Raw genomic sequence first — 16,951 nt, 5'->3', positions numbered from 1 at the left:
AGAGGTCACCTGGCCTTTCAGTCGTCCATCAACTCCTCTACCCTGCCTCTTGGTTATACAGAAGTAGGCCATCGCTAACTAGCCATCAGTCAACAGCCCCGGCCCTTGCCTTGTAGTGAAGAGTCATCAGGCCTACAAATATGCTCCCATCACGCCCAAATTTTGCTCCAGATGGGCTCTCATCACCCTCGACACCTTTGTCATACTGCTACCTTTCGTCGCTCCTACCTAGCCCACTGAACCTGCATCATGCATGAAGCTCACCATTTGGGCACCCACAACCCCTTCTCTACTCCCTCCCATACATGGGCACCCCAATCAACTAATGTCCCTCATCATGGGTTGGCTCCAATCATGCCTGATCATGCCAGTTAATTTACCCTCATGCATTTCAGCTCCACTGTGCCCGTCAGCTCTATACTGACGCGGACTTAGCAATCTACCTCATAGCCGAGCACATTAGCCAAGCAAAGCTGCTAAAGCTGGCCCGCAATCGACGCTTGTAGGTGGCACTCGTGGATGCTAAAGCGCACCATTGATGAACTAAGGCAAGTAAGCACTCATCCCTACACCACAACAGGTTTCTCCAGGAGATGGCAGCGTAGAAAAAAAAAGGGCAAAAGTCTTCCAACACAATCTGCTGCATGCTATAGTGCCCCCTTCAAAGCCCATAAATCCTCCACTCTGTAAACGTGAAACGACTTGGAACAAAAGACCAAACCCTTACAAAGCTGCACAGAGCCTGACAACACGCACGAACAACCACGGTAGATAGCATCGCAAAGCACAGGAAGAAATACACCCTAGAAAAAATGCACCTATAATGATAAGGTTCCTAGCCCTACACCTTCACTTCCCTCGAGACGAGAGGTAAGAGCACCCACCCACCTTCCAAACCTATTCTATTCTATCTACCCACCCACCCACTGTGCAATGATGCCAAAGATAGATGCATGCCTAATGATTGGTTCTCAAGACCACCATTTCAATGTTTCATCATTTTCATGACACGGTTTTGCAACAATGAATGCCTACTATCTTATTTCACCAATCAGCATTTTTGACCTATCATAAAATGCTTGAAAATACAACTCAATCTTTTTTCTATTTTAGTGAGCAAAAAGAGAAGGTATCTCTATAGCCTTGGCCCTTTGCGTAAAGGTTTGTGCATTTGGCCGTATCAAATCGCGTGTCGCAACTTGCAAGTGTGAAGAGAAAGAAAGTCTAGGGCAAGCAACGGCAAGGAAGCTTCTAGAGACTTGTGGAAACTCGGAAACCTTCAGAGCGTAGCTATATTTGCCTTTCTGCCCGTCAGGCTGGTTAGGTTTGCTCTCACCATAGCTGAGTAACTCTGTGAGTTCCAGGAGACTGTAGCACGTCCGCTTGCATCTTCTTAACCAGTTGCGTCTGCCCCAGATCTACACTCTTTGCCATGGCTGCTGAAACCGAAACCTTCGCCTTCCAGGCCGAGATCAATCAGCTTCTCAGCCTCATTATCAACACCTTTTACAGTAATAAGGAGATCTTTCTGCGTGAGCTTATCAGTAATTCTTCTGATGTAAGTTTTTCTCATTTCACCTCTGTGTTTTGGGTGATGTCGTGCTCTTCTCTGCCCAAATGTATATGTTCGAATGTCTGTAATTTTAGGCCCTGGACAAGATCCGCTTTGAGAGCCTGACGGACAAGAGCAAGCTCGATGCCCAACCCGAACTGTTCATCCACATCATCCCAGACAAGACCACTAACTCGCTGACGATAATAGATAGCGGTATTGGAATGACCAAAGCAGGTACGATTTCATCAGTACAGTGAATGTCTTTGTTGGCGTTTCTTCAGGGAGGTAATGGATATTGTGGTCTTCCAGATTTGGTCAACAATCTTGGCACTATTGCACGTTCTGGAACTAAAGAGTTCATGGAAGCTCTTGCTGCTGGAGCGGATGTGAGCATGATTGGACAGTTTGGTGTTGGTTTCTATTCCGCCTACCTGGTTGCTGAGAAAGTGGTGGTGACTACGAAACACAATGATGATGAGCAGTACATCTGGGAGTCTCAGGCCGGCGGCTCCTTCACGGTGACAAGGGATCCCGGGGAGCCCTTGGGCAGAGGAACAAAGATCACTTTATTCTTGAAGGAAGACCAGGTAGTTGCACTGCATATTCTTTTTCTGCCAGTTTGATCTTCAGCTGTAGTCCACTTGCTCACCGCAATAGTTCTTTTGAGTTTGTTTGAAGTATGGCTGGATATGTCGCTCTGTTCAGTTTCGTTTCTTGTCATGTAATTAGACTCTTTGTTTGCTATGCACAGCTTGAATACCTGGAGGAGAGGAGGCTGAAAGATCTTATCAAGAAGCACTCAGAATTTATCAGCTATCCTATTTCTTTGTGGGTGGAAAAGACTACTACTAAGGAGGTGTCTGATGATGAGGAGGAGGAAGAAAAAGAAGAGAGAGAGGAGGAGGAAGGAAAGTTAGAGGAAATTGAGGAGGAGAAAGAGAAAGAGAAGAAGAAAAAGAAGGTTCAGGAAGTTTCTCATGAATGGGCTCTCGTCAACAAGCAGAAGCCAATCTGGATGAGGAAACCTGAGGAGATCACCAAGGATGAATATGCTGCCTTCTACAAGAGCCTCACCAATGATTGGGAGGAGCATCTTGCAGTGAAGCATTTCTCAGTCGAGGGACAGCTGGAGTTTAAGGCTGTCCTATATGTGCCGAAGAGGGCTCCTTTTGACCTCTTTGATACAAGGAAGAAGCTCAACAACATCAAGCTGTATGTTCGAAGAGTGTTCATCATGGACAACTGTGAAGAAATTATTCCAGAATATTTGAGTTTTGTGAAGGGAGTGGTGGATTCTGAGGACTTGCCTCTCAATATCTCCCGTGAAATGCTGCAGCAGAACAAAATCTTGAAGGTAATTCGCAAGAATCTGGTGAAGAAGTGTGTTGAGCTCTTCTTTGAAATTGCTGAGAACAAAGAAGACTACGACAAATTCTATGAGTCATTCTCCAAGAACATCAAGCTTGGTATTCACGAAGACAGCACAAATCGCTCGAAACTGGCAGAGTTGTTAAGGTACCACTCTACCAAGAGTGGTGATGAAATGACCAGCCTTAAGGACTATGTTACCAGAATGAAGGACGGCCAAAGTGACATCTATTACATAACTGGTGAGAGCAAGAAAGCAGTAGAAAACTCTCCTTTCCTGGAGAAGCTGAAGAAGAAGGGCTATGAGGTTCTGTACATGGTTGATGCTATAGATGAGTACGCTGTCGGGCAGTTGAAGGAGTTTGATGGTAAGAAGCTTGTATCTGCCACAAAGGAAGGTCTGAAGCTGGAGGATTCTGAGGATGAGAAGAAGCGGAAGGAAGAGCTCAAAAGTAAGTTTGAGCCCTTGTGCAAGGTGGTGAAGGACATCTTGGGTGATAAGGTGGAGAAAGTTGTAGTTTCGGATCGCGTGGTGGATTCCCCTTGCTGCCTGGTGACAGGTGAGTATGGGTGGACTGCTAACATGGAGAGAATAATGAAGGCCCAAGCTCTCAGGGACAGCAGCATGTCCAGTTACATGTCTTCGAAGAAGACAATGGAAATTAATCCAGAGAATCCAATAATGGAGGAGTTGAGGAAGAGAGCTGATGCTGACAAAAATGACAAATCTGTGAAGGATCTTGTTCTATTGCTGTTTGAGACTGCTTTGCTGACATCTGGATTCAGCTTGGATGATCCCAACACTTTTGGAAACAGAATTCATCGGATGCTGAAACTTGGACTCAGCATTGACGATGATGCTGGTGTGTCTGCTGATGCGGATGATGACATGGATGCTGCTGGGAACGATGCTGAACCTGAGGGAAGCAAGATGGAGGAGGTTGATTAAAACTTTTGTGCAGTGGGATTTAGCCTACAGCCAAATTTTTGTAATTAATCTTTGCGGACTTAGACATGGTAATCTTGGGGAAATGTACTGGTGTTTTTTAACAACGATATAATTGAAGCTCGTAGCTAAAAATACACATGTATGATTTTTTTTTTTAATTCCACGTTTTTCTTTTGGAGACAATCAATCACGTTAATGGGGAGATGTCTTAGGGGAACAGTTCTCTTGAGCTATTGTTGTGGCATTAATTTTACAAATCTCTCAGACTCTTAAGTAGTGTGACAATGTTTAAGTGGCAACATAATACCACTATTTCATAGCAAGACTCCGCTCTGACTCTGAGAAGCTAGAGTAACTTCTAGCTTCTCTCTCTCTTCTCTCTCTCTCATACAGGTCTCTGACCTTTCAAGTTCTAGATTTTATCACCTTCTCGTCTCTTCTCGTCTCTTCTAGATTTCTTGGAATAGTTTCTCACGATGTCAAAATACTCTTCTTCCCTTCTCTCTCTCTCTCTCTCTTCGATTGGCCTCTGACCTTTAATAAGTACTAGATTTGTTTGCAGACCTTTGACCTTTGATAGCTTCTAGCAGGTCGGGAAATGCCACTGATTTGGCATTTCCACTTCTCTTGCGATAACAACAGCTCACGATCCGCTCACGAGAGAGAGAGAGAGAGAGAGAGAGAGAGAGAGAGCGACCGCCTCATCGTGAAAGAGGAACGGAGAGCAAGCGCACAGAGAGAGAGAGAGAGAGAGAGAGAGAGAGAGAGAGAGAGAGAGAACACTCGAAAAGGTGTTGCCCAGTAGTCTCAAAATGGCAGCTCATGCAGAGCTTTGAAAAATGCGATCACTTTTTATCATCTAAGAGTGAGAGAGAATCAATGTTAATTGTCTAGTCTTTTTCTATTTCAAAATGCCTTACTTGATTAGTCATATTTTTGCAACTTAAATCATATTCTGCAAAAATCAGATTGGTGAATGTGAGTCATTCGTTTTGAGGTGAGGTTGCTACACGTTCCAAAACTACAACACGATGACGTGGTGGCCAAACTCTTGCACATGATCTTCACCACGCTACCTTTTGTGGCAACTAGCTCTTCGTTATTTGCATCACCTACCTTTAAAGCTTTGCATATTGCGCAATGAAATTGTCATTTCAAATCCTTTAAGTTGGTGTTGTTTCACCATCTCCGTTTTAGCAGCCAAATGCTAATTGCCTTCATCTCCCACCCTCAATGCTTTGGCCATTGTTGTGTAGCTACCCATCCCCCACCCTTGTATGACCTTTGACTCCACCTCTCCTCCAATTGTATCCCCCACCCTTGTATGACCTTTGACTCCACCGCTCCTCCAATTGTGCTTTCATAGAAGTTCAAAAGAAGATTGCCATCAAGAGTTCCGATTCATCGGTATCATGATCGGGGTACTCCTCCATGACATCCAAGACTATAAGTTGCTTAGCTTCCTATCTCTCATGCGAACTCATTCTCTTTACAAGTGGTCCCCTAGGAGAGACATTTTTATCCTCCTGTGTGATTATAATCCCATAAATCTCATAGCCATTTTTACCAAGCTCATAGTACAGGGATTGTTTCTAGAACCGCGCCTCGAAAACAATTTTTAGAGCATGCTTTATCGCGTGTCTCTCCTCGGTTTAGGTCTATGGATAATGACGGAGCTTGGCACTCAACCATTAGATTCATATTTACCGATGCTTCATTGAACATGTTTCATTTAGCACCCTTTATCTAGTGCTTGTTGAGAATTTGGAGGGATTTGCTCCTTGTTTTGATTCGACACCCACCTTCTCTCTCTGACATTAGGGTCAGAAAGCTGAGGGCCTGGTCTCTCGTCTTTCCTACCTTCTCACCTCGATCTTGTCCTCCACAATCTTCATCACGTGTGGATCATCTCTTTACGACTTCTGTCATCTTGTCAATTATCACGTTCAATTATCACGTTCACTTCTGCTACCATGTCTACCATCACCACTGCTTCTGTGTTGTTCCTCATCTTTCAATTTAGCTTGATGCTCGTGCTTGTTTGATTCTCCCTTTGTCATCAAGGACAAGGAAGGATGAGATCTATTGTTTTGATTGCAAGCTTTGTTTATAAAGCCTATCCAGCTATGGTTGAAATCGTAGGAAGTTATGATGGTGGATGTAGGTGGTTGAAGATGTAGGCTACCAAGAGGGCTTCCACAGAGGACACATACAAACAACTGCTGTCAAAGCGGCCATCAAGTCCACGTGCATGCACTGCTTTGGTAGCGAGAGGGATACGGTGGTTTGAATGCACCCTAAGGGGAGGTCCGCTATCTGAGGGTGGCCACTGGCACTGGCATTGGCACTGTCGACAACACCTTTTACACATGGCTTTGAAGATGGCCCTGCAGTCTTCCTAGCCGTCCCTCGAGACTAAGTGGCACAAGCATGGGAGGGTGGGATCTATGGCCGGGGGATTGAGGGCCGTAGATCTGGAATGCGGGTACTTTTGTAAAAAGTAATCTAGAATACCCGTGTTTTGAAAGTAATTTACAAAAATAATCTAGGATACCCATGTTTTGAAAGTAATCTAGGGTACCCACTTTTGTGGGCATGGGTTTGAACCTGTGACCTCACCCATGAGACGCGCATACCCTAACCACTACGCCATGCGAACGTTCTAAAACGTGGGGGCCCTAATTTACTTAAAAGATGTATGCACAAGGGTGGTGCCGAAAGTAATATAGGGTACCCTAGATTACTTTTTATTACAAAAAGTAATATAGGGTACCCTAGATTACTTTCGGCACCACCACTGGGATCTACGGCCCAGATTGTCCCCGTCGTAGATCCCACCCTCCCATGCTCGTGCCACTTAGTCTTGAGGCTAGCCGTGTAGGGTAACCATTGACTACGTCGATAATTGGCAACACCTCTGCCGGTTGAGCTGCACCATCTGCTGCTGTGAGGGCCCTTGCACCCACCTTTTGCATCTTATGTCATAAAAATTAATATCTATCCAACCCAAATGATTTTCTCATATTAAACTCATCACTTAATGTGGGATAATACACGGGAACAAGGGTTAAGATATAGACATGTGCTTATAGATCTATCTCAACACGGGGCCAATGGTTAAGGGGCCCAAATGAGAGATGGTCTATCAAAGAGCAAGGCTAACCAATGGAGCATAAGACCTTAGGGTTAGCTTCATTGAAGACCTCCAATAATGTGTGTAAAAGTCCTTTGACCTTAGGCAAGCTAGGGCTGAGCTTGAGGTGGGAACCCGGCCTAAGCTCGAGGTGCTTGTCCTGCTTGAGATGCTTGTCGTGCTTGAGGTGCTTGTCGTGTTAGGCACAAAAGAGCCTTATCTAAAAAAAAAAAAGAAAAAAAAAAGAGGTTGGGTCTCACTAAACTTTCCCAAGGCTCATCTAAGGCAAATTACACACAAATGAAGACCCGCCACAGATCGAGGATGAAGGAGAGGAGCTCCAACCCAAGTTCATCCTTCAGCAAGAAGACAAGGTATTAAGAAATGGTAAGATTACTGACAGTATCTTATTTAATTATCCTTTCAAAGATGCTAAATGCATGCAAAGAACATGGCTTAAGGATAATATGAACCTTGTTAATGATTCTTACAATGACACAAAAGAGTAAGCAAATGTAAAAGAAATGCATTGTAAATGATCAATGTTTTTGTCTTATAAGACTCTCTTTTTATGTTTTGTGCACAAATTTTAAAGTATGCATACTTAGGATCATGTTTGTGGTGACTACGTCTCCCAAACACCAAGTAGACCTTGTCACTCTACTTTGGAAGTATGATATGGACTAAAAAGAGCAGACATGCTTGCGGCAGACAATGTCTCTCAAGCACCAAGTGGATTAGTCATCCACTCTGGAATGATGTCATAGGGTAAAAATGGATCCTCTACCCGCTAAGACCAATGGACTAATGGGTGAGACTTTACCATCTCTACCTCATAGTCGAGGACGACTATGATTTCAAGAGAGAGGTAATGTCATAAAAATTAATATCTATCCAACCCAAATGATTTTCTCATATTCAACTGATCACTTAATGTGGGAGAATACATGGGAACAAGGGTTAAGATATAGACATGTGCTTATAGATCTATCTCAACACGGTGCCAATGGTTAAGGGGCCCAAATGAGAGATGGTCTATCAAAGAGCAAGGCTAACCAATGGAGCATAAGACCTTAGGGTTAGCTTCATTGAAGACCTCCAATAATGTGTGTAAAAGTCCTTTGACCTTAGGCAAGCTAGGGCTGAGCTTGAGGTGGGAACCCGGCCTAAGCTCGAGGTGCTTGTCGTGCTTGAGGTGCTTGTCGTGCTTGAGGTGCTTGACATGCTTGAGGTGCTTCACTTGCTACATGATTAAGGTGCTTGAGGTGCCTTGAGATACTTGCCTGAGATGCTTGTGGGAACACCCCCTAGTTCAAGTGCTTTGTCATGCTTGATGACTAAGGGGCTTGCTCATCCAAAGTAAAAAAGATCTCTACAAGGAGGGGGGACGAGCCTACAAGGGGGGGGATGAGAGAGAACACACACACACACACACACACACACACACACACACACACAAGGGAAACCCCAACTTGAAGAGGCAGCAAGGACACTTGTCAAGTTCCTCCTCATGTTGCCCTCATGGTGTGCCTGAAGCCTATTGGTTGGCCACCCAAGGGGTCCAATGATAATTTATGATATTTAATTAATTGATTTTGCATTTATCAAGTCCTCTCTCTCAAAGGGGAAAGGGGGACACTTGTCCCAAGGCTACCCCTGTTGCTTGTAATGGCTCCTGCTTGTGATTGGCTAGGCCTGGAGGGGTCCAATGAGCTTCAAGCATGAGCTACAAGGGGGGGTCGACCCAAGCAAGCTAGGGGGCTGCTTAGGGGGTATACTCACCCACACACACTCACAAACACTCTCATGGGGTGCTATGCACAGTGCAAGAGCTCCATCTCCTTCTCGAAGCTCCTTGAGAAGTAGAGAGCCTACACCAACTCTCTTGGCTATGGAAATGCAAATCCAACCAAGAGCTATGCTTCAATGCTTAAGCTTGCCATCTTCTGTTTCTCCATTACTATGCTATTATGTATGCTAGCAACAAGAGTATGATAAGTGAGGAACTAATTCTTTCTTCTATGAAATGTTTCTTCTTCCTCTTCCCTACCCTCATTCCCTGCTAGCTCTCTCCACCTTCGAAGGTGTTTGAGGTCTTGGGATTGAGGCTTGGGATAGTTAATGCTTTATACAAGTGCATGTTATGCTTATTGCAAGAAGGCTAATGGTTTATTGCAAGTAGATTAATTACTTAATACGAGTAGATTAATTGTATTGCAAGGTAGATTAATTATTGCTTTAAGCACAAGTTGATGCATAAAAGTATACATCTTCATGCACTCAAATGATTTAGGGAACATAAAGATTAATGATGTTCACAAGTTCTTGATTGTTTTCAAGCTAAGATTGATTGTTGAAATTATGCAAAAGCTTGGTGTGTGAACCTTCCATCTCCATATTGCCAAGGAGGTCTCAAGGAACACAAAGATTGTATTGTACCAAGTCTCTCTTAATGAGAGAATCTATAATACAAATGCCTTTTGGAGGGGGGACCGGCTCCACATAAATCCGGTCCTCAAGTGTTGTCATATTCTCTACACTCTCTCTCTTGTAAAAGTATTGTTCATGCCTAGTTAATTAAGTGTTATGATAGAGTTGCTACTACCCATTAAGTTCACCCTCTATGCTCTCAAAATTGCTCACTCTAAATTCCGCTATTCTCTAAGTTCATAGGCCATTCCCATTACATCCTAGGTGCGATAAGGCTGCTCTTGTGCCATTCTCTTTTTAACGTTCCCTTGATGAACAACCGATGATGATTAATTTTTTTTTAGAACCGGCTTCCAGGGACATGTAGACCTTCAACAGGATGGACACGTACCAAATGTCGCCTTTCTGTAGGGTGCAAAAAAGCATCCGTGACCTACTTTTCTGCGATGATGTGCATGTCGTGTGAAAGCAAGTCTGAGTTTGATCTTGACTGTGCGATTTTGCTCAAGGGCAATGGCTTGGATCATGCCAAGGGACCGCTTTTACGCTCTAGAAACTACAAAAGCACATTAGGCTTACCAAGCAAAGACAACACTCGAAACTTGTACCGTTAAGGAAGAGTTTATTTTCATTTTGCCCTTTCTTAATGGCAAAAATATGATGTTTTGGCGAAGAATATAGGAGAAAACACGTTTGGTGAACATATTAGCAGAATTTCTATTGACAAACCCTAAATAAAATAGGTAAGACATTCTCCACCAGTACATGAAAACTATAAGAGATTGCTATCTCAAACGGTGGAGTATGGAAGTGGAGAAACGGTGGAGTATTATTTGAAGGAATCCCTTTTGTATTTGTTGGGCCTTCAAGGGATGCTAAACGTACATTCTTTCCTATGATAATATAACTCTACCATTCACAATGCTAATTTCCTATTCTCAATGCTATATCATGTCTATGTTTTCTACATTAGATTGGCCATCTTAATATAAATCTCTTCCATTGGCAATTTTTAAACAAGCCCTTCTAGTGGACATTTTTCCCTTCATACATGATCGAAAAATTGCCTTGAGAAGGAAAGATGGGCATCCAATTCTATTGCCACTCTCTTTGACACTAGGTGCATCTAAAAATCCAACTCAGCTGTGGTAGGCTTAGCTTATTGGAGTTACTAGTAATGCGTATGCACTTATCCAAATTGCGGTATCCCATGATTTAGAGCCAAAGAGATTTGACTCCACCTCTTCTTCTGATAGCCAATCCGTAACAACTTATTATAAACTTAAAGTGAGTACCTTCCTATAATAGGTTGATTGGCAAGAAAGCGTAGAGTAGCATCACACATTTTTTCCTTTGCATGCTTCCACGATATCTTTACCTACTAGAAGTAACACTAGGCACACCAAAAGTCAGTTACAAGGTAGTATCTTCGTACAATAAACAGTGACTTGACTAGGCATGAGAATGGGGCATGTAGGGCATCTAAGAACGGGTTTGTAGTTTGTGCATGTGTGACTCGATGTTTAAAAAACGAAGCCATACACACATTCATAGAGGATAGTCTCCTTCCTCTAAACAATACCTCTAAAAGTTGAATGTGGCCAACTTTCTCATATTACAAATGGATGGTTACTTCATGCATGGTATCAAGAAAGGCTAACAATCATTCATTTTTAATCTCCAAAGCTAGATATGAGGAGTTAGGCCTAAAGAAAATGGAAGGCAAGGGCTCTCACCTTGAGCACATGGAATGGTTGAAGATCAAACATTCCTTACATGAAAGGGAAATATAGGAGACTAACCTCCTTAGATATTAGGCTAAGGAGAGGAACATTGAGACGGAGGATGCCAACAAAGAAGAAAATGAAGCATTGGGAGTTCATCCTGACTCTTTTCCACTGCAGAGCTTCAATAATTAATACCTTCTTCACCCATATAAACCCTTCATGTCACCATTCTTTCAACTATCCCAAAACAATGGGAACTCCTATTTGAAGCCAATCAAGGAATTTTTGTGGAGAAATAAATTGCATGCAGGCAGACCATGGCAATGGGGAAAATGGGAGGCTATTGCAAAGCCTAAAGCTCAAGGTGGACTAGGAATCCTTGATCCTGTCACTCATGATTTGGCTTTCTGTGCTAAATTTTTTTGCACCCTTGCCAGTTTTGAAGAGAGCTGGGTGTGTACAGCAAGGGATATGGTAATGGAAGCCCGCATGGGATCTAAAGGTGGCTTATGGTCCAACCTCACCATTCAGAATAGACTTATCCCCCCTTGCAGTGCAAGGTCTCAATTAGGTGGTTTTATGGGAAAATTATTGAAAAATCGTGTAAAGGTGCTAAGGCGTTCATGTGGAAGGAAGAGACCAGGTACTGGACGGGTATGGCTAGTCACTGGTCTCCTTGGGGCCCTACCGTGGAAGATTTGGGACTTAATAACCATTGGATAGAAATAGTCAAGAATCTTAATAATATGGGTTTTGTCACCTTAGATTCTTTGTGGGACTATCAAAAAGGGGATTGGCAATCCTTGGAACAACTTCAGCTATGCTGCAATCTCTCACTCCAAGAGGAGATCCTCATTGGTAGACTCTTTAAAAAAATCTCACACCTAACCCTTCCTCCCCGCTCAACACCACTCGATTAAAAAGCTTAGAAGTGGCTTGAAGAAAAACTGTTCTGCTTGCTCAAAACTAAAACACTTTAACAAGATTTGGTCCAAAAAGTGGGCTGCGAGCAAATGGTCTCAAGTGATTGCAAACATATGGAAAGCCAAATGTAAAGAGAGACAGAGTTTTCCTTTGGAAGGTTCTCTTTGGATTTGTGTCAACCAGAGATAAAGCCAAAGCCAAAGGACTAGTTGAAGGTTCTTGTGTTAGATGCAAGTACCCAAATGAAACCCTCATCCACCTGTTCTGGGGATATACCAAAATAAAAAACTTCATGGGCAGTGTTTACAAGTGGGTATTCATACATCTTAAAACTCCCTTCTTCAGATGCAACCTTGCTTTGGGATCTAGATGGATCGACAATGAGGATCTATTGATAGACATCTGCATAATAAGAGCTATAATATTGAGGACCATATGGTAGTTCAAAACAGAGTTATTTTTTCGAAAAAGTGTGAGCCACTAGACACAAATTCTGTTCAAGAGTCATGCAAATGGAATATCATTTGTAGAAGAAATAAAAATTCACACTTAACAAGTAAGAGAAGTTGTGGAGGTCTATCCCCTACCGTGTATTTCTTTATGGAGTTCCCTGTGCAAAGGATATGCTAGGGCTGATTGTAACCTTCTTGATTAATACAATTCAAGCTCAATTGAGCACTTTATATATAAAAAAGGAAAGAAAATTAGACAATGTACTTAATACCCACACAAAAAATACCTATAATGGCAATTGCATACATTAGCGAGGCAAAAATTTGGAGTGTGAATGTGCTTGAAAGCCCCAACCCTATCATAGTCACAATGTAAGAGTTATATTAACTCCATAATTGTTTAAGAAAATATTAGTGCACAAAATCCACAAGAACCATCATATAACTCAGTGTACCACACTTGGCAGCCTACCAATCGAATCCTCTCCTCCTTTCCCTCGCTACTTTCACCCTTCTTCACTTGTACCCCCTCTTTCCTTCCTTCACCCTTGTTGCCTTGCATTTTCCAAGTTCCAAATGAAGAAACACATCCTTCATCTAAATGAATGTATCCTACAAGCCTTTTGTATGGAGCTATTAATAAGAGACATCAAATCTAGGATGTAGTTTCAAGGCAGGGGTTGGAGACCCAAGGAGAGAGCCCATATGTGCATTTTGAGAGAGAGAGAGAGAGAGAGAGAGAGAGAGATTCTCTGCATATATGAGGAATGTCAACATCGTGCCTGCAAGAGTCAGTGGTTATGTCACGATCATTTTGCTTAGAAGTGAAGAAAGGTGAAAACTCCATACTTGAGTTTGGTGCAACATCTAGCTCAATGCCTAATTGAGTAATACAAGCAAGTGCATATGACCTTGAAGTTGATGCAGGAGTTTGTAAACATTGTCCCTAAAAATATCTGTAAGTAAATGTGGACGAAGAGGCATATTTTAAGCAACAAACACCACATCGTCTGATTAACACTAGGTTTATGTTTTAGTCATTTATGTGGCTTGAGCTACAAAAGTTTCTTGGCACCTCATTCTACAAAAGAAATTGAGATCATAGGATATCATTGAGTGCTTATGACATGAAGAGAAATTGGGTACTCAATGTCTCCCCAAAAAGTAGAAAATAAGAAAAGTAAAATTCTCTAAAAAATTAAAAAGGCAAAATTGGCCTTTTAATTTGACAAGATACATGTTTTTGAGGCCTAAAATGAGGCTATAGTCTTCTTCCTCTAAATAATAAATACATGCAGTGTCATTGCCCACATGTCCAAGTATTTTTCAAAAACGTTACAAGGTGCTTTGAAAAGTTTAAAAAGATCCAAGTGGGATATCAAAATTTGTTAGCAAATATTTATATTGAAATATTTCCTTGTACTTGTTATCAACTACCTGCATGCCTCGAGAACAAGTTCCTAAAAGATTTTGATGAGGCTTCCTATGTTTGTGAGTAAGAATTTAAACAAGGGTTGCTTATCGCCACAAAAGTGGATTGTGTTCCTACAATCCTATTGTTAATCAAAGAGACAATCGAGAGGAGGGAAATGTAAAAACACTAATGAGGTTCCCTACTTGGGATTTTGGTTACATTTTCTTGAGGATTAAGTTGGTGAATGTAATTTGAATGTACTTATGCACTTGGAGTTTGGTAATCCTGTCATAAATTAAGGTCATAAGTATATTGTGTCTCCTTGGTGAAGTTATGTTTTACATGCCTTTATTTAAGTAGATGTATAAATTGTTACCACATTATGGTAGTGATGTGTGTGAACACACTTAGAATTGTTCGGGACTTTTTTCCTCTTTAGAAAGTTGTTTTTACCTTGGCTTGTAAATAAGCCCATCATGTTGGGGTTCAGGCGAATTGGCCACATGTCCACTACTAAGCCCACCTAACCTTATTCCTTATGGCTAATAGAATAAGGAGTGTGAGGTAGTACTATCCTCATTGTGCTCTGTCCAACTCTATGCTCTCCATTCTCGCACAACACTTCAAGCACGCACGCATCCGCACATGCGCACTTCACAAGTGGTATCACAACTTTGATTTCCCGATTTGCTTCCCCGTGCATGTGCACGGGTTTTTCGATGCAAGCTAAGGGTCAACAAGTTATAGAAAAATCATTTTTTTGGACACTGGAGGAGCTTAAATGTGTAAAGATTGAAGCTGGGAAAATCAAGGCGTAACAATCTTGCAATGCTGAAGAAAACTAAAGCTTTGCAAAAATAAAGCATCGACAACTGATCAAGCATCAAACCGAACAAAACATTGAAGACTTTGGAGTAGCAGTGGTTTTTCAAGAAGGTTTGGCAAGCCTTACAATAGTGCAAAAGTTCAAAAATTTCAATGCTGATGTTTTCTAACAACAGGGAGTGTTGGGGAGGAGGAGCCTTTTGTAGCACATTTGTTGGGCGGCCGGAGACTACCGGGAACTAACATTGACCATTCATTCTACATAAAAGAATAAGGACTCATAACCCTAACACGATTGTGTTTGGAGTCCACCCAAACCTGTGTCTCCTCTCTTCTCCATTGCTGCACACACACACACACACACACACACACACACACACACACACACACACACACACACACACACACACACACACACACACACACGTTCTCGCACGCGCTCTTCAAATGGTATCAGAGCTCAGGGATTGGGAGCACCATTGGAGCTCAGCGGGGAGGCAAGTGGAGAAGCGACAAAAACTGCAGCACGTTTTTGCAGATCTATTTTGGCCTACCAAAACGTCTTCATTTAAGCCGACCCCTCATGTTTTTGACCAGTTTTTTGTCCTCTTCAACTTTGCAAAAGAAAGTTTTCTCAAAATCTTCACCAATTTTGAGATACATCACTCAGACTGCCTGTATGTCGTGAAGTAGAAGCTGCAGATTTTTACAGATCTGTTTTGATCTGTAAAAACAGCTTATTTCAAGTCCACTCTCTCCATCCCCAACCCTTTTCGCGTGGTCTACAACTTTGCAGAAGAAAGTTTCTGCAAATTTTTCAGTTCAGACAGCAGGGTGGTCTACCCTTGTCGGTTCTTCTACGTACATGTTTTCGTTGCAGACTCTTTTTGCAATGTCTGTCACATGCATATTTGATGTAAGGTCTTGAGGGTCTGTTATATCAGACGAACCGCCACATCGGTTACAGAAAAGGGTTTCTGTGATTGATGTAAGATCTTATGCGGTTTATGTATTGTGATGGAAATATGCAAAGCCTATTGTTGAGGGTCGCGGTAAGGTTTTATTGAGCTGGGGGATTCTCAAATGTGGAGATCCTTTCGGTGATATAGATTTTGGAGCGAGCCCCCGACATCTCCATAGTTTCAACGTCGACATAGGATGTATGTTTATGCGGTTAGTACAGTATTGGTGTGCATCCGCTGACTCGCCATTGTTGGCATTGCTGTCATCTTTATGCATATGCCTTTAACAGTGCTCAGTTGGTCAGAGACACTCTTCTAGAGTTGGAGACATTGACAGTGACAGTTCTTTGAGATTTTATCTTGTCGGTTTAGCCACTTTGATCAGCATTTCAGTCATTGTACACATTTGTTTTGGGTTCAAAAGTCAGTTTTGCAGAGGAGACTCTGTCGAAATTTTTTAGGTTTTGTATCATCTTCTTTAGTGGAGCGAATCTATCACTTTTGTTCCTTGTCGAGTGATGGCTTCATCATCGGAGAACTCTTTGTTCAACATTGAGAAGTTAGATGGCACTAACTTCCCATTTTGGAAGGAACAAATTTACAATGTCTTAGTACAGAAGAAGCAGATACGGCCGATAAAGATGAAAGGGATAAAGCCTGAGGATATGGATGAGTATGATTGGCAGGAGTTGGATGAGCTTGCCAGGTCCACCATCATGCTCACTTTGTCAAAAAATGTGTACTTCAATGTGAACATGGAAAAGACTAGTTATGAGCTGTGGAAGAAGTTATGTGACTTGTATGAGAAGCAAAGTGCAGCATCACAGGTTTATTGGCTGAAAAAGTTAGTTGATTTGAAGATGGATGAGGGCACACCCATGTGCAACCATCTCAATGAGTTCAACACAATTTTCAGTCAGCTTTGTGCGTAGGGAGTCAATTTTGACAATTCGGTCAAAGAAATGTTCTTGCTAGTTACGCTTCCAGAAAGTTGGGATACTTTTCGCACAGCCATAAGTAACTTAGCACCTCCTAATGGTTTAACATGTGCTGATGTTGAGGGAAGTTTTCTTCCTGAAGAGGTTAGTAGGAAGAATCTTGATACTTCTCGTGGTACTAGCAATGCTCTCGTTGTTCGTGGTTGATCACAAGAAAAGGGCAAGTAGAATCAGAGAGGAAAACTTCGTAGCAAATCACGTGGCCGAAAAGACA

At 42.3% G+C, this 16,951-nt stretch overlaps 1 protein-coding gene across 1 annotated transcript; it reads left to right on the top strand.

The window, feature by feature from the left end:
- Nucleotides 1–1,303: 1,303 nt before the first annotated feature.
- LOC147451720 (heat shock protein 81-1) lies at nucleotides 1,304–4,004 on the top strand. The gene is made up of 4 exons (XM_086517623.1): nucleotides 1,304–1,558; nucleotides 1,648–1,789; nucleotides 1,865–2,142; nucleotides 2,307–4,004. Exons 1-4 carry the CDS (start codon nucleotides 1,433–1,435, stop codon nucleotides 3,870–3,872), a joined length of 2,112 nt encoding a protein of 703 aa, XP_086373749.1. The 5' UTR covers nucleotides 1,304–1,432; the 3' UTR covers nucleotides 3,873–4,004.
- Nucleotides 4,005–16,951: the final 12,947 nt, after the last annotated feature.

Source organism: Adiantum capillus-veneris, chromosome 8, assembly GCF_014529385.1.
Source record: "Adiantum capillus-veneris isolate H3 chromosome 8, ASM1452938v2, whole genome shotgun sequence".
Lineage (NCBI taxonomy): Eukaryota > Viridiplantae > Streptophyta > Polypodiopsida > Polypodiales > Pteridaceae > Adiantum > Adiantum capillus-veneris.
The sequence above is the reverse complement of the archived record's forward strand: the minus strand, read 5'-3'. Positions and strand labels throughout refer to the sequence as shown.

Excerpts from the sequence above, each read along its gene's own strand:
- LOC147451720 (XM_086517623.1), top strand. The coding sequence starts at position 1,433 with ATGGCTGCTGAAACCGAAACCTTCGCCTTCCAGGCCGAGATCAATCAG. Across the intron at positions 1,559-1,647 it reads TTATCAGTAATTCTTCTGAT|GCCCTGGACAAGATCCGCTT; the intron begins GTAAGTTTTTCT and ends CTGTAATTTTAG. Across the intron at positions 1,790-1,864 it reads TATTGGAATGACCAAAGCAG|ATTTGGTCAACAATCTTGGC; the intron begins GTACGATTTCAT and ends GTGGTCTTCCAG.